The sequence below is a fragment of the Protomyctophum bolini genome (genome assembly GCF_963924005.1).
Source record: "Protomyctophum bolini genome assembly, chromosome: 14".
Lineage (NCBI taxonomy): Eukaryota > Metazoa > Chordata > Actinopteri > Myctophiformes > Myctophidae > Protomyctophum > Protomyctophum bolini.
This window is the reverse complement of record NC_137875.1, coordinates 7,638,130-7,663,819: the sequence shown is the minus strand read 5'-3', so window position 1 is coordinate 7,663,819 and position 25,690 is coordinate 7,638,130. Positions and strand designations below refer to the sequence as shown.

The 25,690-nt window shown below is 41.1% G+C and overlaps 2 protein-coding genes across 2 annotated transcripts in view; one reads left to right on the top strand and one right to left on the bottom strand.

Annotated features, from left to right (window-relative positions):
- Nucleotides 1-5,912: 5,912 nt before the first annotated feature.
- Nucleotides 5,913-9,737, top strand: sfr1 (SWI5-dependent homologous recombination repair protein 1). Its single transcript, XM_080782325.1, has 3 exons — nt 5,913-6,170; nt 6,734-7,153; nt 7,800-9,737. The coding sequence occupies exons 1-3, from the start codon at nt 6,090-6,092 to the stop codon at nt 7,986-7,988; spliced, it is 690 nt and encodes a 229-aa protein (XP_080638451.1). The 5' UTR covers nt 5,913-6,089; the 3' UTR covers nt 7,989-9,737.
- An 11-nt stretch (nt 9,738-9,748) lies between these two features.
- cfap43 (cilia and flagella associated protein 43) overlaps nt 9,749-25,690 on the bottom strand; it is a gene marked incomplete at its 5' end in the record, with an annotated part of 38,982 nt that continues 23,040 nt past the window's right edge. The window contains 16 exons of the mRNA XM_080782126.1: nt 9,749-9,960; nt 11,806-11,844; nt 11,940-12,093; nt 12,573-12,653; nt 14,060-14,224; nt 16,673-16,768; nt 17,224-17,296; nt 19,545-19,657; nt 20,893-21,121; nt 21,259-21,347; nt 21,446-21,532; nt 22,497-22,604; nt 23,136-23,255; nt 23,338-23,466; nt 24,685-24,765; nt 24,965-25,051. Of these exons, the coding sequence (XP_080638252.1) occupies nt 9,785-9,960; nt 11,806-11,844; nt 11,940-12,093; nt 12,573-12,653; nt 14,060-14,224; nt 16,673-16,768; nt 17,224-17,296; nt 19,545-19,657; nt 20,893-21,121; nt 21,259-21,347; nt 21,446-21,532; nt 22,497-22,604; nt 23,136-23,255; nt 23,338-23,466; nt 24,685-24,765; nt 24,965-25,051 (1,827 nt within the window). The 3' untranslated portion in view covers nt 9,749-9,784. The remainder of the gene's footprint in view (nt 9,961-11,805; nt 11,845-11,939; nt 12,094-12,572; nt 12,654-14,059; nt 14,225-16,672; nt 16,769-17,223; nt 17,297-19,544; nt 19,658-20,892; nt 21,122-21,258; nt 21,348-21,445; nt 21,533-22,496; nt 22,605-23,135; nt 23,256-23,337; nt 23,467-24,684; nt 24,766-24,964; nt 25,052-25,690) is intronic.

The window sequence follows — 25,690 nt, the reverse complement described above, 5'->3', positions numbered from 1 at the left end:
TTCTCTCTGTGCTTTACAATCACAACAAGAAAGCCGCAGGTACACAGACATGCACTATATCAGGATCTCTAGGCCTATTATGGGATTATCAGGATTATGAGTCTTTCGGCTCTCTTGGAAACATTTCAATGAAGATTTCATGATATGAGTCAGAGACATTAAGTAAAATACTTTATAATAATAATTTAATGTTAGAAGAGAGGATACTGAATCTAATATACCCATTTTTCATGCACTAAGAAAGATAACATATTACAGATACAGAATAGGTTTCAGATGGATCAGGCTGACATTGTAAATTCATTGGATGTTTCAGAATTTTAGAACAAACCCATATGAACAGTAGGCTACGCAGTGAAGCAACTCATATTTTCAAGTTCTCGCTGTCTTCACCTCATTTGAATTTTCATTGCATAATTTAAACACACATCTGGGTCCAACTTTACAAACCTGAATTCAGATTAGGTAAATAGAACTCACGCACGCACGCATGCAGGCACGCACGCAGGCAGGCAGGCAGGCAGGCAGGCACGCACACACGCACGCACGCACGCACGCACGCACGCACACACCACACATTTGTTGGTATGTGCTGGAGAGACCCAACATGTCTTAGTAAGGTGTTGGTCCACCACAATCCACCTGAATAGCTTCAATGTGCTTTAGCACAAGTCTCTGGATCGCTGCTGGAACTAAATATATTACCATTTTGTTCTATTTGGTCATGGGGAGTGCTGTCTAACACTCCAATCCAAAATGTCACAACCCAACGGGTTGCGATCTGGCCTCTGATCTGGTGAAGGACATGGCATGTTATATTCCCATCATTTTCATTCTCATCAAACCACTCAGTGACCGCTCTGTGGATGGGAGCATTGTCATGGTGATCTCTCAGAACAGAATAATAACTTCATTTGCAGAGACCCTTCCCTCTGAGCGGATAAGTGGACCCAAACCATGGCAGGAAAATGCCCCCCACAGTCAAACAAAGCCACACTCACTGAAGTGGTCAACCATTCAGGCCTGCACTGTTCTCTTGTGTACACCGCACAAGGCACTCGCCCACTTGTGGAGAATATGGTGAAGGATCACTTTTTTCCACATCTGTGCAGTGACTATAATAATGGCAGTGGTTCTCAGACTTTTTTGGCTCAGGTCACCCCTGTAAATAACCTTTTCATCCATCCATGATGGCACCCCTGAATGACATTGTTAATTTTTAGAATCTTATATGTCAGATTACGCTATGTGTAAATATGTGAAACTTTCCCTCTGTAAGATCCAATGTGTCATGAGGAAAACTTGAGAGAATATCCGTTTCCATTAGGACTGAACGTTTTTACTTGGCATTTAACCACACGCATCCGTATAGTGGGGCGGGAGTGGCTATGGGGTGTGTGCGAATGGGTGAATGTACAATCTAAAGCACTTTGCATTGCGGTCACGTTTTTTGCTCCCGATCCGATTCCGATCATTTGATTTTGAGCATCTGCCGATACCGATTTTTCCAGATCCGATATTTATATTTTATAGAACACGATTATGCCATATCACAATAGTACAATATCACAGACAATATCCAGTCTAATATGATATGGGTATAATAATATTAATACTATGTCCCGATCACATTTTTTTGGCTCCCGATCCGATTCCGATTGGCCCAGATTTCCGATCATCCGATCCGACCGGGACAACATTACTTTTGATATACAGTATGCCCTATATAAATGCACCATTGACCATTTACCATCCCTATTCTGGGGGGAAACATTTGTCAAAAATAGCTGATTATGTATTCTGCGTACAGAGTACTGTATGTACTGTAGTAATTCTCGCTGACAGTCTGATCACATCCTACATTGACATTCTCAATTCAGCTGAGGAAGAATTGGTCTTCTGTCTTCTGTTCCTTTAGGCCAGGGGTCGGCAACCCAAGATGTTGAAAGAGCCATTTTCGACCAAAGAATTATTCAAAAATCTATCTGGAGCCGCAAAAAAGATGTACGCATTATAATGTGGCATGCCAAGCTTATCTCCAGGGATGCAGCGAAACTAGTGTTGAAGATGCAATCCACTTTAAAAAAAAACAGCTGGGTGGTCAGCTGCACTTTAGCATGCTTTCCCTGGAAATGTCTTTCAACGTTACTTTTTGTTGTTGTTTGATAGCTTCTCACTGCAGATTAAACATACAGGCAGACAGTCAATCTGCAAAAGCCTCTGTCCACAAACTCTGCTCGTCTGCTATCTTTCTTTTTCTCCCTGTAGAAGCCATAGTAGCCATAGTAGTAGAGCCATAGGGGCTCTAGTTGCAGACCCCTGCTTTAGGCTAATATCACACTAATCATGCATGATAATCACTGTCAAGTTAATGTGCTCCTTCTACTACAATCTCCAACGTTTGACACTGTACATTTGCATTACAGTACGTGAATTTCATCCTAACTGTTTGGAGATGTGGGCACTACAGTATATTAATACAGCACTGGTGGAGCAGTTAGGAGTTAAGTGTCTTGCTCAGGGAGTCAGGGACACTTTGACACACAGACTGGGCTTGCCCGTAGGGCAAATCAGCAACCCTTCTGACTCACAGCTGGCCTCTCCCACTCCTCCACAGCTGCCCGCATGGCACTGTTCCTATTGAAACACTAGCCAGTTTAGCAGTCTTTGTGACAGAAGCTCCTCCCATCCTTCCTCAATAACGATCCTTTCACTTTTCTCTCACTTGGATCTTTTTCTCTTGCCATCTTGATCCAAAAGTCGAGGTCAGCTGGGCCAGCTCCGCATTTTTATACATTCCTCTGTCCACAGAGCATGATGGGATGTTAATTGTGCAATTGTAGAAGGAAGCATCTGCATTTTATGTTTCTCCAATTGATTCGGCTTTGGTTTCTCTTAAATTATACATGATGTCAAGTTAGTTTGACTGTGGCTTACAAGTGCCTCTCTTGTGTCTGCACGTGTAAAGGTCTGTGCAGAGACATTGTGGCTCTTTCTTCCCACAGTAAAATCTGGCAGTGACTTGATATATGCATTTCTGTACGCATTCACATGTGCCCACCAGGCAGGGTACATCCATACGTTCTGGAACAAATCTTTTGATCCCCCTATGCGTGCATGTGTCTGCTTCTCTGGCTTAGAATGATGAAATTTGATACAAGCTGATATTGGATAGTATAGTAAGCAGTCAGTTCCTTGCCTTTTGTTATTATCCTAATATCCTAATATCATAGGCATTTAGCTGTGGCAAGGCCAGAGAAACAGAATAAGATCAGAACAAGCAGAGTAAGGATGAACTCTAACTATAAGTAAAGGTAAATAATCACAGTGCAGAGAGAACAGTGTAATGCTTCAAAGAAACTTGGATGCAGAGTAAACAATGAATCTAGCTGCATCTGTCTAATCAACTAAATAGTCTTGTGGTCAAGAAAAAATACTTGTGGCAAAAACATGTAAACAGTTGACCAAAATATATCTGCATAGTAAACAAAAAGGGATACAAAGAGGGAGTAATAAATGTTATTATATCTTAGAATCTATCTATAAGATTTCTTTCATGCACTATGCACTATGCACACTGCTCGCTCTCTCTCTCTCTCTCTCTCTCTCTCTCTCTCTCTGTGTGTGTGTGTGTGTGTGTGTGTGTGTGTGTGTGTGTGTGTGTGGTCTTCTGTAGAAGTGAGTGAAGGGTCTTGCAGGGGGGATGAGGGGTGAGTGAGGGGGCTGTTGATGAGACATGCAAGGTGCACCATTTGGGATCCCCATGTGTGTGTGTGTGTGTGTGTGTGTGTGTGTGTGTGTGTGTGTGTGTGTGTGTGTGTGTGTGTGTGAGACCCTTGAGGGCTTTTGGGGGGATTACCCCTTCATCTTCCAAGGCCCTTTTTAACCTTATCCTTATCACAATTTAATTAATATGATGTATGCAATTCATAGCCCAAAGGACAAATGATCTTGTGGTGATATAAATGGTCTCAAAGCAAATCCTTATGTAACACAAATACATAAAAGATGGCCTTCAATGCCATATCCCTCTGCTGTTGTCTCTCACATTGATAACATATAGGCTATACCTGCAACTTCACATAACAATCAATGCGCATCAAGTGTTAGTTTGTGTTGCACATGTACACAGGGTTGGGATCTTTTAGGATTTAACGATTCTGGTTCCTTAACGATTCACCCTTAACGACCATGAAATTAATATTTTGAGAACCAGCGGTATTGAATTGTATAGCAGACATGAAGTCCACAGACCACCAGTGGGAACCAGTTCCGGTTCGATGTTGGATCTGGTTCCTGCGGTTCCGGATCTCATTGGAATGAATTCCAATGAGATCTATTGCTCACTTTAAAGTAACTTATAACAATAACCACGTTTAGTAACTTAAAGCAGTTGGATGAACAATCAAACAAACAAACAGAACATCTGCACTCTCTTGAGTAGTTTCTTATGAATTTATTTATTTTCAAAGAAAGAAAGACATTTTCTCTAGATAGACTGCTGCTGTGTGTATTTTGAAAGGACTCCCCCTGAGTAGAGCACGCCTCCTCCTAACGGTTTCCAATCAAACAAACAAACAAACAACAGTGGGATATATAGCTACAAAATATAAATGGAATAAAAGCATATACTTCGTTCAAAAATAGTAACTGCACACTGCAGAGAAAGTAAAAGTGTGTGTGACACATCTCGCTGTTCGAGGAAAAAGGAAGACAGAGAGAAAATAAAATTAAACGTCTGACTCACACTAGATGAGAGAGTATAGTAATTATCTTCAACCATAAGCCTTGTGGGACGTCTCCTATCATCTGTCGGATGGAAACCTCATATGTCCAAAACTGTCACTTTTCAGGATTCAAATTCAAAAGTAGCAGATCTACAAGCTCAAAATGAGCTTGTATATCTGCTACTTTTGACACTGTAGTATGATCAAGTAGGTCAGGACGTTAATTTATAAAAGCACACAAAGAAATAAGGAGATAAGAGGTTTCGATATAAAACGTTAAAATCCCCATCCATGCCCTCGGGTGATAATGTCAGACAACCAATTTCTGATGTTCAAGTCTCTGCAGGATAACATTTCAACTCACACCTTTCTCCTGAAGGCTACAGAAAAAAAGAATACACACAAATAAATCCGTACAGACATCACCCGAGAGTAGAGTGTCTCTACGATGAACCATAAATCCCTTTGATGGGTTGAATCAGCTTTTTTTGGGGGGGAAGAGAGACTGCCCTGACCCGACCCTAGCAACAGTAACCATGGCATTTAGACCAAACATGACCATGAACAGTAGTGGAGTACTTCCACATTTTTTATGTTGAAGTATAAGAGTACCCGAAACCACCATGTAGAAATAGGGTTATACTCGGTTAGTAAAAGTCCTGTATATTCAACATGTTACTTGAGTAAAAGTAGCTACACAAGTATTGGTGCTTATACCAAAAGTAAGTAGTCGTTGACTCGTTATGCAGAATGTCCCATTTCAGAAGTGTTTTTCAAAGATTGTCAAAATCTTTCTCTGGAATTTCTGGAAAATCTCATCTCATATTTTCTGTGACAGTTTTTTGTGACAGTAAATAGATAGTAGAAATGTCTAACTTTTAATAAATAAAAAACTATACAAAAGGTTATGAATACTTTGTGCAGCAAATTCTATACCCCAAAGATTTTAACAGCCAGGCTTTAATATTTCAATTTATTTTATATTAATTTAGAATTTTAAGTAATTTTCACAAATCTGGAAAAATAGCTAAAATGTGTTAATTTGCACACACGTGAAAGTGACTGAGCCTTCCATTAGCCGATATAAACTACAATTCCCACAGTGCACCACTAGTAGCATTCGGTATTGAGCCAATCATTGCACTTGGAGATTGAAAACACGGAAGAGTTGTTCTCCGCAGCACAAATTGTTAAAACTACTGCTCCACTAGAAAAGTATTTTAGTAACCCAAACTTACATTAAATTGTCGAGGCTGTTTTGTAATGCGTCAGGAGTCACTAGCCTACTGCTGTGCACTGCAGTGTGCAAACACGTAGCAGTCCTAGACTCCTATAGCGAAGCACTCCTGTAAATGTTCACAAATGGAGACTTCTACGTCCAAATTAAAAGCTGGCTGTTGCTCACCTTCAGAGGAGTCTAGTCCCACTCAATTCAAAGACAAGGTATGTATGTTTTGTTTGAGCTTGCATCTTCAATCACTTTTACCGCAGTTATTTTTACTGCGTGCTTCTTTAGTAGTAAATCCATCTGTGCTAAATAAGTGAATTCATCATGCGATCCATGTATTTAGTTACACTGACTTGTAGACCAGTTTAAAACTTTTTGGGGGTGCGGACCCCCTATGTGAAAATAATTTAGAACCATGTACTTGCACAAGATTTGTGTTGTTAATTGTTGTTAGTTTTTTTTTTAAATAAAATAGCAGATCTAGAAGTTCACGGAGCTCATGCAGTTATTTTGGCACAGGCACAAACATAATTATAATTTCTGTTTGGTTTGTAGGCTTCATAATCACAGATGTCAAGTACTGTACAATGTAGAAAATGTAAACAACACGTCTTGTAAGCTTGTAGATCTGCTCTCTGGAAAATGTTTGAGAATGTATAACTATGACAAAGTGTCAACATGAGAACGATTATGACGATCAATGACAAATTAATTGCAGTTATTATATTTAGGTGATTATTATGTAATAATTGTGACAGGCCTAATTCATTCTTCACAGCCCAAACAACAGATGAGTGCTTCGCTGAGGGAGAGACTGAAGAGATCAAGGCGATCGTTCACCTCGCACGCCATGGTCTCCGTGGTCAAACGCCTTTGTGTCGACGACGAAGAGGAGGAGGAGGAGGATAGACGGCGTGTTCCAACACAAACCAAAGAGGCGACGGCGAGCTGTAACTCTCCCAGTAGAGACAGGCAGGATGTTGACTTGAACAGAAACGACGTGGGGGTGAGGTCAACGGCGGCTGTGAGAGTTCCTGCCGCTGCGCTTATCGTCCCTGACCCTGACACAACAACACAGCCCTGTCCTCCTCCATCAGCAGACGAGCTGCTACGGCTACGAGACCAACTCAAACTGGACATCAAAGACAAAACAGAGACTCTGCGCAGGCTGAAGATGGTACAGATGTACAGAGGCAAGGTATAATAAAACAAACACGGATAAACACCCCCCCCCCCCCCCCAAAAGACAATCTATTGTCTTGTTTTGTGTATAATCAGTGAGTGTGTTAGAAACAAGAGTGGTTCCCCCAACCTGGGGTTCAGGGCCCCCCCCCTTTGGCGAGTTGGTGGGATGCCAAAGATCACAATGTCTGTTTGGAGGCAGTCCAACTTTTTTTTGTCTTGGGCTTTTGTGCCTTTTATTGATAGTTACAGTGAAGACAGACAGGAAAGTGGGAGAGAGAGAAGGGGAGAGACATGCAGCAAAGTTCATCATGAGCTGGACATATATGTGGCATGCGCCCCCAGTCCAACATTTTTAAACATGTTGTATAAAAGCATAACTTGCATTTTTGGGTCATTACTCATTATGTTGTCAAACACAAAATATTCTACTTTTTTTCTTTTTTTTTAAGTATCAGATTTACAAGCGGTGTGAGCTTGTAAATCTGATACTTTCGCTATTCGTAAGTATAAGCATATAGGGCTTAAGATGTTAACATGTCAGATGTGAAAAGGAGAAAAAAAAGAGGTTGGGAACCACTAACTACTTGTATGCTTTGAATATTATGCATCCCTTTCTAATTCCCTTTAACATCTCTCTCTCTGTCTCTCTCTCTGTGTAGAACGACTTGACACAGCTCCAACGGCTGATCGACAAGTGGCGGTCGTGTGCTCAGGCCGCGCTGTACGAGCTGCAGGCCAGCCTCCCTGTGGACGGGCGGAAGGCCAGCCTCTCCCAGCTCATCGACATGTTCGGCATGGAGGACGCCATGCTGCACTTTGACCGCACAGAAGAGGACTTCACTACTTGAAATATTATAGACTGCCGATTCTCGTTTCGACCCTTTGTTTTGGTCCAGGGACCACCAGCCAGTCCAAATGGACCCTTAGCCGGTCTGAAAGTTGACGAATGGAAACAAACTGATATTTGTTTTGCGTTTTTCAAATATCTTTTGACACAGAATCAAATGTGTTAGGGCCATGATTCACCAGGAGCCTGGATGGCTTAGTTCCTTCCAGGCTTAAAATAATTAAAATAAATATTTTTGGAAATCTCTATGGTCTGAATGAATGGGCTTTTTCTATGGAACCATAGCCGGTAAACAAAAATGGCCACCACTGCTATGCTCTATACTTTAGTTCAGTGATTCTCAACCTTTTGAATTGCAAGATTCCCCCCGGTTCCCCTGGACCCTTACTGTACTTGCTCAAGAAAGAAATAATCTTAGGTCACAGTGTTTACACTACAGCAGTGCAAGGTGGGAGATGTTCTTCGCAATGCCCTGCCTGATGAGCCCGCAGGTCGAAACATCTACATGTGAAGCACAAACTGATCTGAGATGTCGTGTACTGTACAAACAAAGTAGGAAGGGTGGTTGGTTGACCCACTGACGAGAAAGAAAGTCACAGGGACTGATTTTCTGGAGCCATGCATTGACTGATCTCACTCACTCAACAGTCTGGAAGAGGAGACGTCATTAACAGAAAAATAAAATAAGAGGACACAGGCAATGTCTGTGTCCTCTGCAACCTCAACCCATACTTCTACGCCAACCCAAACACCTTGAGCAACTTATGTTGGTCTTGGTCGTATGTGCTAATGTTGTATATTTGATAAAATTGTACATCGATCCCTTGGCAACCCTACCCAGTCTGTATACACTGTAAAATGCTCAGTGTTAATGCAACACTAATAATTTTTTACGGGTTACAGACCCGTAAGAGGTCATTTGGACCCCTGGTGCAGTGTTAATTTTGTTGACTAAAGACTAAAGGACTGGTTTATCAGAAGACTAAATAGTGTGTTATTAATGGTGTGTTATTCAAAAGACTAAATCAACATCTGAAAAAATTAACACTGACCTGGTGGTCCCCGGACCTAATGTTGAGAACCAGTGGATTCGATTAATACCATCTCAAGAACCATCTTCGTTATTTTACACAGATTGTGGTTCCATACACAAAGGGAGATGATCACATAATGTTATGTAAACGTGTTTGGTTCCAGTTGTATACAACAATCGTTTTGTTCTGTTGCTGCTGCTATCGTTATTTATTTTCAGTTCAAACGGTACATTCCATGAATGATGCTTTGGTTATTTTTGCTGTACAGAGTAAGGTTAATAAACATTGTTATCCTGAGAGATTGAATTACATTTTCATTGATGAAATTGCATACATGTACAAATGAAGACGGTTGCACACAGACGACAGTCAAAAGGATAGACACAAGAAAGCTTGATAACTTATTTCCATTGTGGTTCTTTGGTTGACAGGAGAAAAAGGGTGTGTGTGTCGAGGTGGGGGGGGGAGTTACTATAGAAGGAAACAATGTACAGTGACATCATATACAAGAAATGTATCGGTCACAATGATACATGATTTCAATTACACTTTGTTTAACTTAAAACTGGGATATCACATCTGTCATGTCACATCTGTTATTTAACCATTATTTCATACTTTAATTATTAATAAATAGCAGATCTACAAACTCATAGCGCGGCACAAAGTGACGTGCTATGAAACAAAAATGTTTTTACTGTAGCAACATACGATTTTCAGAATCGGCCTCCAGGTCTAAATAGATTCAAAAACGATGTTTTGACTAGTCATGCTTGAGATTATCCAGTGCGGGGAAGGACCTCATCCTCAGGCGCTCTACCTCCGCCCTGAGCAGAGCCAGCTCCTCTGCCTGGGCCGTGGTGATCTCCACCAGCCTCTTCCTCTGGACGATGTCCTGGTAGCGAGCCTCTGTGTTCACCGCCTGCTTGTCCTCCATAGCTACAAACACCAATGGAAGAACAAGTAGTGTAAATACTGCAGTGTAGAATGTAGATCAGTGGTCCTCAACCTGTGGTTTGGCCGTTTGGGGACCCCCCAGGTGGGTCCCCACATGGTTTTGTAAAATGTTGTTACAAAATAAATAATAACCTTTTGAAAATAGCCGATCTACAAGTCAAGATCACAATGTGTCGCAAATATATAGGGCTGAAGTTGTTAATGTGTGTTGTTTTGTAATAATAATCACAATCTATTCTACAACATAACTAGTAACTAAAGTTTTCATATACTTTAAGTGGAGCAAAAGTACAATTGTTTCCTCTGAGATGTGGTGACTAGTGAGGTACAGTAGAAGTAAAAGTATTGAAAATTGTAAATACTGAAGGAAGTAAAACAAATACCTCAAACTTGTACAGTACTTGAGTACATTTACTTACTTACTTTCCACCCCTGATAAACACCAATGACAAACAAAACCACAGTCATTCTTGAGTCATGAGATGATCAAGGGGGAGGATTCGTACAATTAATTTAGCTTTTGATTGCGTTATTTTATTGCAGCGGTTACGTCGGTTCTGAGATAAGGCGTAAAGTTTCCAAGACCTTTTAGAACAACACAAATGCAGTTTGTGATGCATGTTTTAATATTAGAGCAGTGGTTCTCAACCAGTGGTCCGGGGACCACAAGTGGTCCTTGAGGGGATTCCAGGTGTTCCCCAGCTAAATGATGGAGGGTTGGTAACCAAATGGATGGACCCTTAAAGATCTGTAACTCTTGAGAGTGTAAAATGAAACCAAATCCGTTTAATTTTACGCTCTCTAAGTTATTATTAAATAAATTATTGTTAAACATCTGAATTACTTAAGATTTTGTTTGTATTTGTGCTGCCAGAGGGATGTGGGGGGGGGGGGGGGGAAATATATGTCAATTGTTGAAAATACTTATGTGTAATATAAAGAAAATGAATAAACATATGTTTAAAAAAAAACAACATCTGAATTACTTCATTTACAAGAAGTTTACACAATAGAGAGTATGCACATGCATGCTTTTCCCATCAGGACACGCCCCCCTCATCTAGACTGAGTGGCAAAACATTGAGCAGCATGGAGTGTTGGAGTTTGGAAGCGCTCGTTGGAAATCACCCAACCGCCCTGCGTACCACCTGTTTCTAAATGTCACATAATGCAGGAGGCAGCAAAATGTTATCTATGGAGAATGCAGGGCAAAATAATCAAATGCAGGGCATTTCTTGACAGAAAGTAGCTCATAAAGTTTCTATGGTGGATTTTCATGAAACAAAAGGATAATTCAAGCTTTTCGTTCAGCTGCAATGTTGGTGAGTTTAACATTGTTTAATGCAATCAGACAGGACTTTTCTGTTTGGATGAATGGGCTGTCATGGCCAGAAAGTAGTTTTTTCCACTCTGGGCGTTCCCGCATAACTTCCAGGTACGATGGTGTCACACACATACCCTCTATAAGAAAATGTTTTGATCAACGCTTGCCTGTTATCTCTCCTATGGTACTACATCAATATAGCATGGAATTGTTTCTGAGAGGCTAAATCTCATCAACTGGTGGTCTGGTCTGTTGCTCAAATGCCAATTGATATGAAAAGGGTTGAAAACCACCGTATTAGAGCAATCCCACAGTGAGATTACCTATTGCTTGGTAGATGTGTTGCGTCTCGGCCACAGTGACTTACCTATTGCTTGGTAGATGTGTTGCCTCTCTCGGCCACAGTGACTTACCTATTGCTTGGTAGATGTGTTGCGTCTCGGCCACAGTGACTTACCTATTGCTTGGTAGATGTGTTGCCTCTCTCGGCCACAGTGACTTACCTATTGCTTGGTAGATGTGTTGCCTCTCGGCCACAGTGACTTACCTATTGCTTGGTAGATGTGTTGCCTCTCTCGGCCACAGTGACTTACCTATTGCTTGGTAGATGTGTTGCCTCTCGGCCACAGTGACTTACCTATTGCTTGGTAGATGTGTTGCCTCTCGGCCACAGTGACTTGCACCTCAGCTAATTGCTGGTCTAAAATGTCATTCTTCTCAGCTTTCAACGCGGCCTGCCGCCTGAGCTGCTTGATGGTTTTCTTGTGATGTTCCACGTTCTTTAGGTGTGTCTGTAAAAGCATAGCAACATTACACACACACACACACACACACACACACACACACTGAACAACCTATCTAGCTTTATTTAACATTTAACACAAAATGTGGATGTACGTTTATTATTGAAAATATGTATGTTACAAATTACAATATTGTCGTCATTGTGAGACAATAATGTCTCAGAATTATCGCGGGCCTCTCAATATTACCGTGGTGGCATCTACCATAGCTATTTAGGTCGAACATTGCAATGATTAATTGGAACAGCAGTGGAGTAATGAGAGTAAAACTACTACTTAGTAGAGATCAAGTCTGCTGACAAGATCAATCTGAGTGATTATACTGTGCACTGTAATTATTACTGTTTTGGTATAATCTCACATGAGAAAGTTATTAAAGACAATAAAATCTCACATGGAGAACAAGTTATTAAAGACAATGATGCATTTCATTGAGGAGCGATTACATCTTGATGTGCTGTTTATACCTGTTCCTGTAATGCTATTCTTTTCTCCAATGTGGAAACTTGCTTGGACATGCGATTATGATGATCCGTCTCAGTCAGATACTGGAAGAAAATGAAGAGGAATCTTTGTTCATTTGTCAGCAGCTGCACAGAGTTCATTTACTGTCTGTTATAAAAAGAATCCATCGTAAAAAAATCCATCATCTTTTGGTGTCTTCACCTTTCTGCCCTCACTTTTATTTTCAGTATATACTTTGCTCAGCGAATCAAATCATCGCTATGGGGGGGTCAGCCAATAACAAGCCAATGTTTGTGTTCACACAAACACTAAAAGCTGGGCATATAGAGCCCCTCAAAAAAAGGAAAGAAAGAAGAAAATTAGGTCCTAGGACATTTTAAGTTAACATATTATTTCAGGTTATCTGAGCTAGGTCTTTCAGAGTGCATGAATCCCAGCCTGTTGTAATTTACAACAGGTTTTGTAACTCAGGCCTGGTGGTTATGTGCTATGTACATATCATCTTACATTCTGCCACATAGAGAGAGAGAGAGATGATTATAGCAGTCATATATTTTGTCTCGGTTATTGGTAGAATCCCACAGCTGTTAGTAATTTTTGGACCGGACAAAACAACCCCATTTCACCTGTGACCCCTTGAATGAAAGTTAACCATGAGTTAACCATGAAATCACAAGAGCAGATGATATCCAAGTTGTTTTTCAGGACTTCTATACTTTGTTTACTAGTATTTCTAAGCTCCAGTGCCTCAGTCAGTCTTCACACTGGGGGTGAGCAGTCGTTTCTTTCATGATTTGATGGGATTTGATGGGAACAGTGGTTCTCAAAGTGGGGTACGGGGACCCCCAGGAATCCTTGAGGGGGCTCCAGGAGTTCCCTAGCAAAATGATTGATCGTTGGACCCTTATGGGTCCTTATGCTTAGTAATGCTATAAAGACGAATACATGTTGTGCTTAATAAATGTTTGGCATACATTATACGCCTCCTCCTGACTATAGACATAATGTGTACGGATTACAGAATGGTATGGTGTTCGTACAAAAGGTTTAGGAGTAATATAAACATGTTATTTATTGCAGGAGGCACCAGGCACTATAATAGAGCTGTGTTAAAAGGGTGTCATTTGTTCCCCAATGTAGTGGAAATGTGCATGCAAAGTTTCACAGCTGCTGCGTTCATGATTTGAGGCATTTTGTTAAAAACCTCACTTGCGAACTGGCCTCGAGTAGCCAGCCTTCATCTGCCTTTGCAATGCATATTGCTCCAGGCAGATCACACATCATTTATTTTGGGCGGAAGTTGTGGGATTTTGGCGGAAGTACCACTCAAGGAAATGACGATGATGCGATTGTGTTGTGTGTTGTGTTGTGATTGGTCTGGAAAAATCTGCCGGGAAAAAAATTATTGCTGAGGACGAGACTCTAATATCCGTGCAGTGTGATATCTGCAAAGTGGGGGTCCTTGAAATGACATTTGTGAGACGGTTACCTCCTGCAGCTCTTCGTCGAGTCGCAGCGTCTGAATGTCCTTGGCCTTGGTGTTCAGGTCCTCAATGTGCATCCTCATCCTCTGGTGGTCCCACTCCTGTTGGATGATGCCCTTACGGAAGTCCTTGCACCGCACCATGCTGGCTATCTTCTGCTCACCCAGCGTCTGAAAAGCCAGAGAGATGACATGATCATATTTCAGTGAAAGGCAAAGCAGTTTTATTTGTATCAAGGCAATTCAATGTGCCTTTTTTTACACAGAATGTCAAGCTAAGGAAACACAATTATAACAAAATGGCATAACACAAAAGAAGTAAAAATGTATAGATACAGTTACAGTGCAGAAGAGAGTGGAAAAGAGAAAAAATAACTCAATCAAAGGCAGCGGCAAACAGAAAGGTATTTAGTTGTGTTTTAAAAGAGTGGCAGCAGACCTTCTGTTTTCTGGGAGTTCACTGCAGATATGCTGTGCATGAAAACTAAATGCTGCTTCCCCACATACATTTTTGGTCAGAAAGCAGACCTATCCCAGATGACTTGAGAGGTCTGACTGAATGGTTCATGTCTGTTATCGTACAAGATCAGAAATGTAATTTGGCCCTAAACCAAAGCTTTATAATGTAGACCAGCAGTAGTATTTTGAAATCAAAGAGCTACTGGTGGTCCCACTCCCTTGTCTGGCCATATTATCCACCCACTCCTGTTATTAGGACCAGTGTTGGGGGACCCAGACATGGTCTGCTCCTCACCGTGGGCCATGGTTGCATAGATCTGCCATTTTCAGAGCGCAACACCTGAGCGCAATCGAACATAAAATGACTTATTCTACTGGATATCTATACTCCATTAGTCCCTCCCTAACATTTTAGTCTAGTTTTTATTTGTTGACGAAATTGTCAGCATATTTAGTCTTAGTTTTATAGTCATCATAGCTCAGTTTTTATTATGTTTTGTCAGTGAAAAAAAGGTAGTCGACGAACATTTCTCGTCATAGTTTTAGTCCACGAAATCAACACGTGTGTGTGCGTGCGTGCGTGCATGCGTGCGTGCCGTGCGTGTGTGTGTGCGTGCGCCACAGTTGACGGGGATTCCCTCCACCCTTGGTATAGGCCAGGGTGGCAGCCTCCCCATGGTGGTGGTGGTGAGTCTCCACCCTGGCCTGGTTTGATCTTTTCCCTTTTATACTCGTGGGATTATGTTTTATTTAGTATGATTAGGTTTGGTTATGGTTATGTATTGTTAAGCACCATAGTGACCGCCGCTGACTCATCATCATGCAAACACGCATTTTAATAATGGCGATTGAAAAATAAAGCCGACATATTTGTACTTGCTGCCACGCCCCTGGCTTATCATTAAACGTACAACAAACCTTTATGGAGTTACATTGTTTAAACATTTTATTTATTTCATTTATTTAATGGTTTAACTAAGTGGTGTAAAAATAACTAAAATTCTTAGTATCAATACCGCAACGTAGAAATACGGAAATCAAAATTACAAAGTACAAAATGATGTGCTCATTATGCAGACTGTCTCATTTTAAGTTTTTGAAAATGAATAATTAATACGCTTTTGAAAATAGCCAAAATATTTATAGAGAGCTTGTGTGTACCGGTAAGGAATTAGTAAATACTGTTTTCAAATAAAGGTAGTGGAGTAAAAGTACAATATTATCTTCAGAGATGTAGTAGAAGTAAAGGTTTTGAAAATTGGAAATACCCCAGTAAAGTAAAAGTATACCTAAAAGATGTACTTAAGCACAGTATTTGAGTAAATGTACTTAGTTACTTTTCCGAGGTGGCATAGTTGGCCATTTACTCATACCGTTAACACCTGCATTGTACTGTATACATTTGCCAGTTCTAATGGTGTGACTTGACACCATAGCAGCTCCTTTGTGTATGGAACTATCATCAGTGCGTGCGTCCTTGCTTCCCAAAGCCTCGCCCAAACGCTCACGTCACGTGTTAACCCCTTGGAATCCTATATACCAGAGGTTCCCAAACTTTTTCATGTCAAGGACTCCCAAATTGACATTTATTAGCCCGCCCGGGCCCCCCATTTGAAAATATATGCCAGGGACCCCCATAAGAGAAGATATTTACGGCTCTAGCAGTGATTCTCAACCCGTTTAATTTCAAGGACCCTCAGTTTGACATGCATGTTATAGTCTACGGACATTTCTATCTCTGGGACCCCCAATTTATATTGTAAAATCAATGTTAATTTAACGATCTGAGAGTGTACAAATGGAACCAAATGAATAGGTATAGGAATGGAATATATAATAGGGATATACAGTTTAATAGGGAATAGGGATTCTAGGGTTCAAGCAGTTAAGAGCACTGGTTCTCAAAGTGGGGTCTGAGGACCTCCAGGGGTCCTTCGAGGGGGTTCCAGGGATTCAACTAAATGATTGATAGTTTGGAAACAAATGGAACCTTACTGGCCTGTCAACTCTATAAGAGTGTGCAAATGAAACCAAATGGTTACATTTGTACACTCTCAGAGTTAAATGATGCTAATTATTCTAGGTTTTTACAGTGTAGATTTGTGGCGTCCTTGAAATGAAAAGCCACAAAGAGGTAAAGGGAAAGTGCTCAATGCTGACCCGGACTTTTCCGTTGAGGTCTTCCACTACACTCCTGTGTTGCAGCACTGTGTCAGAGTAGTCCGTAATGATGTCTCCAGTGGCCGGTGCCTCCACCTAGGGATGGGACCATAATCCTTATTATCGTTTATCCTGGTAAAAAACAACTACAACAACAACAACAAAAACACTCACAGTAATCGTATTGCAGAGATTCTAATTTAGCGTGGAATTGTCCTCCGTCATACTTCAGTGCTATTTAAAACTATCAAACGTATTAGATAAAAACGGACTTGTAAAGAGCACTTATGGTTTGGTGCGCTCGTTTCACTCTACACAAATCAATTCGTGACAAATAGAAGATCTACAAGCTCACAATGCATTGCGTTGCAACAGCGGGTTGTGAGCTTGTAGATTGGCTATTTTTGGCAAATGTTCCCCCCAGAATAGGGAAGCTGGAGGTTCAAGTGGTTGACAAAAGTGCCATTTTAAGTTTCAATATTCGGAGTAATCGCAAATATTTTTGCCACAAATAATGGTCACATGTCATTTCCATATGGTCCCGTCCCTACCTCCACCTGGCCCTGCTTCATCACCAGATGAACCATGATGTCCAGAAGGAAGCGGATCTTCTCCTCACGAAGCCTGACGTAAAAAGGAAAAAGTATAACGCCGTGTTTATGGGACTCTCTTATGTGGGGTCAGCTCTATGTTGACCCTCAACCCCAGTGGTGGAAAAAGTACTCAAAGGGATAGTTCACCCTAAAAATTACTTATTGTCTGTCAATTACACACCGCATGGAGCCTTGAATTCATGAAGATTCTTTAGTTTTTGTCTCATTCCTAAGCCAATAATTGCGTCTCCTGCCGGCTGTCATCAAATCATTGGCTGAGACAAGTAAAAGTAACAATACTACAATATAAAAATTCTGTTATAGCTAAGCCAATATTCAAAATTTTACAAAAGTGTTTACAAAAGTAACTTTAAACTAAAGCATTCAAATAATTGCAGTGAAGTAACAAGTACATTATTTTCCTCTGAGATGTAGTGGAGTAGAAATATAAAGTATTGAAAAATGGACACATTCAATTCAAGTAAAACTATCTCAAAATTGTACTTGTACAAGTTTCCACCACTGCCTCAGCCCCAGGTGTTGACAGTTGACACTAAGGATTGCCCATCTAGGTAAAGAAAACTTTCAGGCAGGTGGCGTTTGCTTTCAGGTTGCCCCACCACTGGTTGCCCCACCCTCGTTTGAGAGGGGAATGCAACCGTCTATAAACGCAACACAAGATATCTGTCTAAATACCTGAACAGTCTTCTGCTCTGTGGAATGTAAAATAAGAGCACTGTTTAGTCTGTTTTCACTGTTGCTACACTTAAACATACAGTACAAACATAACAAATGTGAACACATAGCGATATGTTCATAGCTATACATGTAGGTGTTTGGAATAATAGAGGTATTTATGTTTTATCGCACAGCCCCAGAAAGGGAAAAAAACGGGAAATAAGTATTAAATTGAGTGGTAATTAAAATTGTAATGGACAATTTACTTTTCGGGCAAGTAGGCATGACCTTTGGGCAAGTAGAACATGATCTGTACTTGCCAGATGGACAAGTGACTCTGAGACCTTAGTGTCAACCCCTCAGCCCTACAGTATCTCCCTCAGTTTTAGGGTTGGGGTTGTGGTTGGAGTTGGGTATAAGCTTGAGGAAACATAGGGTTAAGTCACTCATTCAACTTCTGTCGAGTGAAAATAGCCTGACCAGTTTGTTTTGGGAAGTCTGGAGCCTAGTTTAAGGGCCTTTGAGGTGCTGTGGTACCAGGAGGTGCATGCATAGTCAAAGAATCCTTGTACGAGGGCTCCTGTTAAGGTCTTCAAGGTGTTTTTGTTGACCAGTGAGGAGATCCTGTAAAGGAATCTTTTCTTTGGTTGACTTTTTTGATTATGTTGGTGGCCATTTCATCACCGGAAAGATTAGCCTCCGGGATGGAACCTACTTAGGTAATTTCATCTTTACGTGTGATAACATTGTCACCCACTCTAATCAAAAAGCCATTTGTCTTGCTGATATTACTATTAGATCCAAAGAGAATGGATTCAGTTTTTCCCAGGTGTAAAGATAGTTTGTTACTGTAGGTGCAAGCTCGTTGTGCAAGCTCGTTGCCAATCAACATGCCGTGGAGGTGATGTGTTGCGAGCTTGTGGATTGGCCGTTTTTGTATGACCAAGTATAAACGGTCTTCACTCTCTCAAATGAATTATGTTGGAGGAATTGGTTTCGTCATAACGTGTGTCACCTAGCAGTAATGCCCTGTCCTGCATCAGATAGGCTGCGTGCTGAACATAGCTAGGCTGCCCGGAACACTGCCTGCATAGTCCGCTGTGAGTCAGAGCCAGTGGCAATTCGCTCCATATAACGCATTGTAATAATCCATGTTTTGATAAACACGCTTCACCATGTAAGGAGGCGTCATATACTCCGCTGTATAAACGTGTCCTGGTGCCCAGAAACTCTGCTTAGTCTAAAGCCAAGGGGTGTTTATGTTTCATTATGCTCGACAAAGATGCGATCTGTTCCTTTAATGAGCTACTGTAGGATGAGTCAGTGCACTAAAGGTCATTCACTCAAGGAAGGTTTTATTTGTTATTTTTGTGAATATCTTTGCTGTCAGGTAGAAACCGATGGTTATATCCGATGGTTATATCTAATGAAGTGTAGTCCAAATGATATTAATGTCAAATATTTGCAAACTCAAGATGGAATTTAATTGAATAACTTTTACAATACTGCAATGTGAATCCTTTTTTCCCCAGCTGCTAAATTAAAACAACTAGTTATGGTTGATTTTCAGTAGCATTGAACCTTTTACAACTAATTCATACCCATTAAGCTCGTCCGTTAGCATCTTAATTTGCTGTTTGGCGCCGTCATCATCATCAATCCTCTTCTGTAGGAAAACCTGCATCTCAACAAGGGTCAAAGCCTTCATTTTGACCTACAAAGGACACACACAAAAGATGTTCTCTAAGCATTTGCTAAATTTAAGCATTTCAGTTAAACACTTTCAACCTAACGTCCGCAGATTAAAAATAGCGAAAATAGATGTATAGCACAAGGTGAGCTTGTAGATATAGATAGGGCTATTTTCGCTATACGTCATACGACTTTTATAGGTCTTGAGTGGTTCAAGGAGCACTTCAGCTATTTTCAAACCGTACAGTATATCTTATCTTATCTTAAAACTATAATGCCTTTCATGGGGCCCAGACATGGACGCTCACAGCACAGCATGAAAAGGCTCCGGATGGCGTCGTCCACACAAGAATGCTACGAATGGCACTTTGGTGTCACGTGGGCGGACCACATCAGAAACGTGGACCTCTATGTGGACGAAGGATAAGTCTGCCAGGGCAGTGAGGGCACAGGGCAGCAAGCAAACTGACACAGTGGGAGTCAACCCAGGGCACAGCCAGGAAAGGGGGTATGTGGGTTGTGGTTATGGTGGTGTAATGGTGGCGTTTTTTGTGGTATGGGGGTTGGCGATTGTTGTGGTGCGTCCTAGTGCTGGCGAAGTGTAGAAGGAAACACAGTACAGTTGAACCTCAGGTCCGTTTCACTAAGGCTTTAAACTGATTAACACCATGGGTAGAGATGCACCTGATTAGTTTTTATAAGTGACAGAATCCATCTGAACCGTGAAATGATACCACATGCTCTGTCTTCATAATGCAAGTCAAGGATAAAGGATTCCCAACGGCTGTTAATTATCATGCCTCATTTCCAAACCTCAGACATTCAAAACATCCGAAAACAAGCATTTGCAAAATATGCAGCCATGCAGAAGCATGTTGTACTTGTGGTGTGGTGGTGGTGTTATATGGGAATGTCCTGGCTAATATACGCAACAAAGCACAGCGTGCTAAACAGCCTAGGGCAGGGGTTCCCAAACCTTTCAGCTTGAGATGCAAAAGAGACATTTGGTGTTTCCCCAAGACCTCAAACGTACAAAAAGACATTATGAATTAACCACTTACTGTATGCTCTATTTAATAGTTAAAATATAGCGACACATATTAAGAGGTCTACCGAGAATGAAACCATTCTTTGGAAAATGTTTGAACCTTGAAACAAACATAAATTAAGGGACATTTACTCACAACCCACAAAAATGGGTCCCATTGTTTGGAAAATGGGCTAGGGCATAATGGAAAGTATTTACTATGTTCTCACCTGGTGCTCACACTGTACTTTGGCTGTGCGGAGCAGGCAGAACTTCTCCCAGATGGATGAATCCAGGCCTTCAGGCATGTTCTCTGCTGCGTCCAAATCCCTCATGCCCTTCAGTGTCTGGCCGAGTTCCTCGGCCGCAGACCAGCCGCACACAGGCCCGTCTTTATACGGGTTGTTGCTGCTGCTGCTGTTGTCGTCGACGACAGTCTGAGCGCTTCTCTTCTGCAATCTGAGACACAAGACAGTGTCAAATAAACGCTGCACATTGTTTTTATTTCCTGCTTTTGAACCGTTAAGTATTTTTGCAATTCAGATAAATGCATTTCATTTGTGTCTGTGGCTGTTCTCAGTTAAAATTCGACCAACCTGGGTCTGCGCTTGTATAGCTTATATAGGTGATCGACGACGTGTCCAGGTAAATCAAAGAAGTCCTTTCTGAATCCTTTATCCATAAGCTTGTGAGACATAGAGAACATTTATTGCATATTGGATTGGATTCAACCTTTTACTGTGTGGTACGTTGATAGGACCCACTGCATACCACCATCCTTACCTTGTCCTCGGCCACAACATTGTCGTAGGACTCGCGGAACATTTCCACACTGTGTTTGTGTTTCTCAAGCTCTTCGCCAGTTTCATTCTGTCAAGACAAATGCAAGTTATAAGAGATCTGAGCACATCAAGTACAACACATCAAGGAAAAGGTGACGGGTCGTCTCAAAGCCAAGGGAATTAAGATGCCATACACAAGTTCGTTCTTGCAATGCATGTCAGTCTATTTAGCGATGGGCAATTGGAATGTTTTAGAGGATGCCATTGCCCGGATAGCACATGCATGAAAACACCTGCATCACAGAAGCTGTAAATACCCGAGCATGACTGTAAGAGCATGGGTGTGTATACCACTGATTCTCAACCTCGGGTCCGGTGACCATCAGGGGCCCAGATGGACTGTTACAGGTCTGTAACTCAGAGAACGTACAAATGGAACCAATATTTTCACAATATTTATCCCGAGTCAAACTAAACTGAATGCCTCAACTCCTACATTCCAAGTGGTTGTCAGGAAGGGGGGGGATTCTTTTATGGGGCCACGGCCTGAAAAGGTTATGGTTATGGACTAATGCATAACAGAGTGCAGGTGATTCAAATCACCTGGAAAATGGAACACAACAGATGTCTCAGACGAATATGCCAGATCTTTTGGCCTAATAACATTGAACAATGAATCCAACAATGAACTGTACAAACAAACAGGGAGCCAAAGCATCGCCAAGGACATTACACACAGACACCTGAGTGAGATGGCTAGAACATGTCCTGAGGATGGAGCAGGACCGCCATGAAAGGTGGTTTAAGATGTACACCACCAGGCAAAAGAAAACCTGGGAGGCCCAAAACCACCTGGCGCAGAACTGTGACACAACACAAGACACCTGTCCTGGGGAGAGGCGCAACATGCTGCCAGGGATAAAATAGAATGGATTTAAGCCTTATGTCCCATAGGGGACAAAGAGGAGTGAAGTAAGTAAGGTGATTCAAATGGAAAAGGTTGAGATTCACTGGGTTTATATACCATATATAACTCGATGCTTGGTTTATACCTTGCAGGCTGTCTTCTTCTCAAGCTTGAGGCCGAGCTCTGTCTCTCGGTTGTTGATCTCTTCCTCGATGAGGATGGAATAAACCAGGTTGGCGATCTTCAGCTCTTCCTGTACGATAGAACATCACACACATTGATAACAGCTCTTCCTGTGTGATATAACATCACACACATTGTGCATTTTCATGAATAAAATGCAATTTTGTCCAATCTGTATGGTAAAGTATGTTAATGCAACATAACTTATACAATTGGGGTGAGATATTTAGATTGTGCAAAGGTCAAGATTCAATTTATCCCCAGTCAGGCACTATTAGCTCAATGGTATTAAACAATGTGAGCACTTGCGCAGTAAACCGGGTTCAAATACAGGGAAGAAGGGGAAAGTTACATCACAAATCAGCAGATTACAATCACATTATAAGGCTACAGTACCTTATAATGTTAATCTCCTTTAAAATAAAATAAAATTCAACGACCAAAGCCAGAGGACTGAGTAAAAGCCTGTCAGCAAAATATGATGTGACTCATCATGAATCAAGCTTGAGTGTTGATGTATAGATTGATTTTATTAATACATATAAAGACAGGAAACCTTTTGACATTTTATGTGTGCGTGTAAGTCAGTGTGTTGGCTCACCTGGCATATAACCATCTCAGATTTCACCTTCCTTTCAAATAGCTTTCTTAGGGTTTCGTCGAAGCCCTCAGTAGCATCTTTGATGGATCCCTGTAGCTTCTTCATTTCACTTTCAAGGATCTACAGGAGAAGAACATTCAGTCCTCAATCATGTTCAGTTGTCCTCATGGTGAAGTCGAAATTCAGCCAAGCCATCATATACCTTCCTGTATTTCTCCTTTTCTTCACTCAGTTCTTTGGTTTTCTTTTCATGTTCTTTGGCAATCTTTTTTTCCTCTTCGTTCCACTGAATGTCTGGCTTGTTCAAAATAAACTGTGGCTCAGGTATGTCCTGCAAGAGAATATAATACACCTACGTAGTAAAAAAGTCTGGCAAGAGCTTCCTGCATTATCTCACATTTATATTACATGAACTATACACTGATATAATAGGCGTGTCGTGTCCACACATATTTACATATTTTGCATGTAATGAATTAATTCATAATTATTTATAGCAGTTCTATGCACTGTAAAATCACTTGTACTGCTTTCACGTGATCTGACCAAAAACAGGTTCCATCAATCATTTATCTGTCTGGATAGTAGCCATATCTTGGTTGCAGTGGTGTACTGCAAAGTACTAAGTACATTTACTCAAGTACTGTACTTAAGTATACTGAGGAATTCTTACTTTACAGAAGTATTTCTATTTTTCTGTACTTTTACTTCTACGCCACTACATCTCAGAGGCAAAGGTTACACTTTTTACTCCACTGCAATTATTTGAAAACTTTAATTACTTTGTAGATTTTGATTGTTATTACAAAGGATACATTAACCACTTCAGCCCTCCATCTGAAAATAGCTGGTCTACAAGCTCACTTGTATTTCTACATTGCAGTATTGATACTTTTACTTAAGTAAAACAAATGGAGTACTTTTTCCACCACTGCTCACTAGCCTCCATCAAAGGAGGAGGTGGAGGCAAGAAGGGATACAGGGAGGGTGACGTGCTTTAGGGACTGGAGTCTGAAGAGGTGAGTCTTCAGATTACGGTGGAAAAGTGAGTCTGCAGTTCTGATACAAAAGAGGAGTTTATTTATGGGAAGACTGTCTCAGTGAGCTCCTCAACTCTGTGCTTGAGAGTGGCGTCACTCCATAAACAACTGCCTTAAACCCCTGAGGTCAGCCAGGATTTCAGCATGAAGTTCACACTCCCCCATCTGGAAAGTATCTCTGTGATCCAACAGCGTTTCATCATTTGAACTGGGGGAGTTCCGTTGCTTTTAGTCAACAAAGCTGGTGCTGTAACGCACTATTTTATTCATCAAATACTAAGTTAAATTGTGTCAAACAATAAAATACTATTAGGCACACTATTAGGAAAAGAATAATGACGTCTGAGGTGTATGGTACGGGTTATCTGCCGTTCTCTAATTTATGCAAGAAGTTGTTTTTCAAACACCCTATTCCCAAAATTACATTGTATTGCAAAATAATCTTCTGCACATCAGCCTATATCCCAAGAAACATGTGGATGATTTGTGTGATTTCAACTTTGGCAAACCATTTTCAAGATGTCCTCTTTTTTCACTTCAAGCACCCCGCCCATCATGCCACCCAGAGCCGTCTCTCTGATGTTGTCAGCCTGGAATTAAAGCAAAAACCAGATAAAAAACTTATAGAGAGACCACTTAACCCCAGCATCCATGTTTGTCGAAAAACATTCATTGGTGTAACTTTCGCACATTAGCAGATACACAAGTACATTTATGTTCTGCAAAGATATTTAGTGTAGTCAAACCACAGCCCAACACATGTAAAGTGATATATTGTAGATATGCTACCATGTCAGCCAGACGTCTTTGCTCTTCGGCTTTGCGTAGCTCTTCTTTCTCTCGCTGCTCTGGAGTCAGGTACCTTTCTACTGTGATCTGTGTTGGGTCAAAGATATGTATGTACAACACATCTGTTAGTTAGGCCAGTGGTTCCCAACCTGTGGGTCGGGACCATAGACTAGACTGTAGGTCGGGACTCCCAGGGGGTTCCCCACATCATTGTTTTGGGGGGGGGTCTCAATTTAAGAGTTTTAAGACCGTTTTTAATACCTACAAAAAAGGAAAGAAAAGTAAAAAAGACCATTACTGCATCAAAAGGCAAACTGGTATTGGTCAAATTGTCAAATAGACGATCTACAATCTTGTAGATCAACAAAATGTAATGCTTCAACTCCTACAATTCCAAGTGCTTGTCAGGGTGGGGGGCCCCGGCCTGAAAAGGCGGAGAACCACTGAGTTAGACCAGCTGCCACACATCATCTCTTATCACCATGGGTAGCTGTATGGTGTGTTTCACATTTTTAATAGCTGTAGTTCAGTGTGTTTTGTTTCTTAACTTGATGGTAACATTGCCAAGAGCTTCCCATTGCATTATCTCACATAGCCTATTGCAGAAACTACGCAGTGATGTAATCGTACACGAACGCACGCACACACACTTTTTGCATGTTATTATTGCTATATTTATAACAGGGCTGCGCAATACATGATGAATGAGTTACAAATATTACTTAC

What these genes read in the sequence shown, in the direction of transcription:
- sfr1 (XM_080782325.1), top strand. Translation starts at nt 6,090, where the DNA reads ATGGAGACTTCTACGTCCAAATTAAAAGCTGGCTGTTGCTCACCTTCA. An exon ending in CCACTCAATTCAAAGACAAG is followed by an intron (nt 6,171 to 6,733) that starts GTATGTATGTTT and finishes CATTCTTCACAG; the next exon opens with CCCAAACAACAGATGAGTGC. An exon ending in TACAGATGTACAGAGGCAAG is followed by an intron (nt 7,154 to 7,799) that starts GTATAATAAAAC and finishes CTCTCTGTGTAG; the next exon opens with AACGACTTGACACAGCTCCA.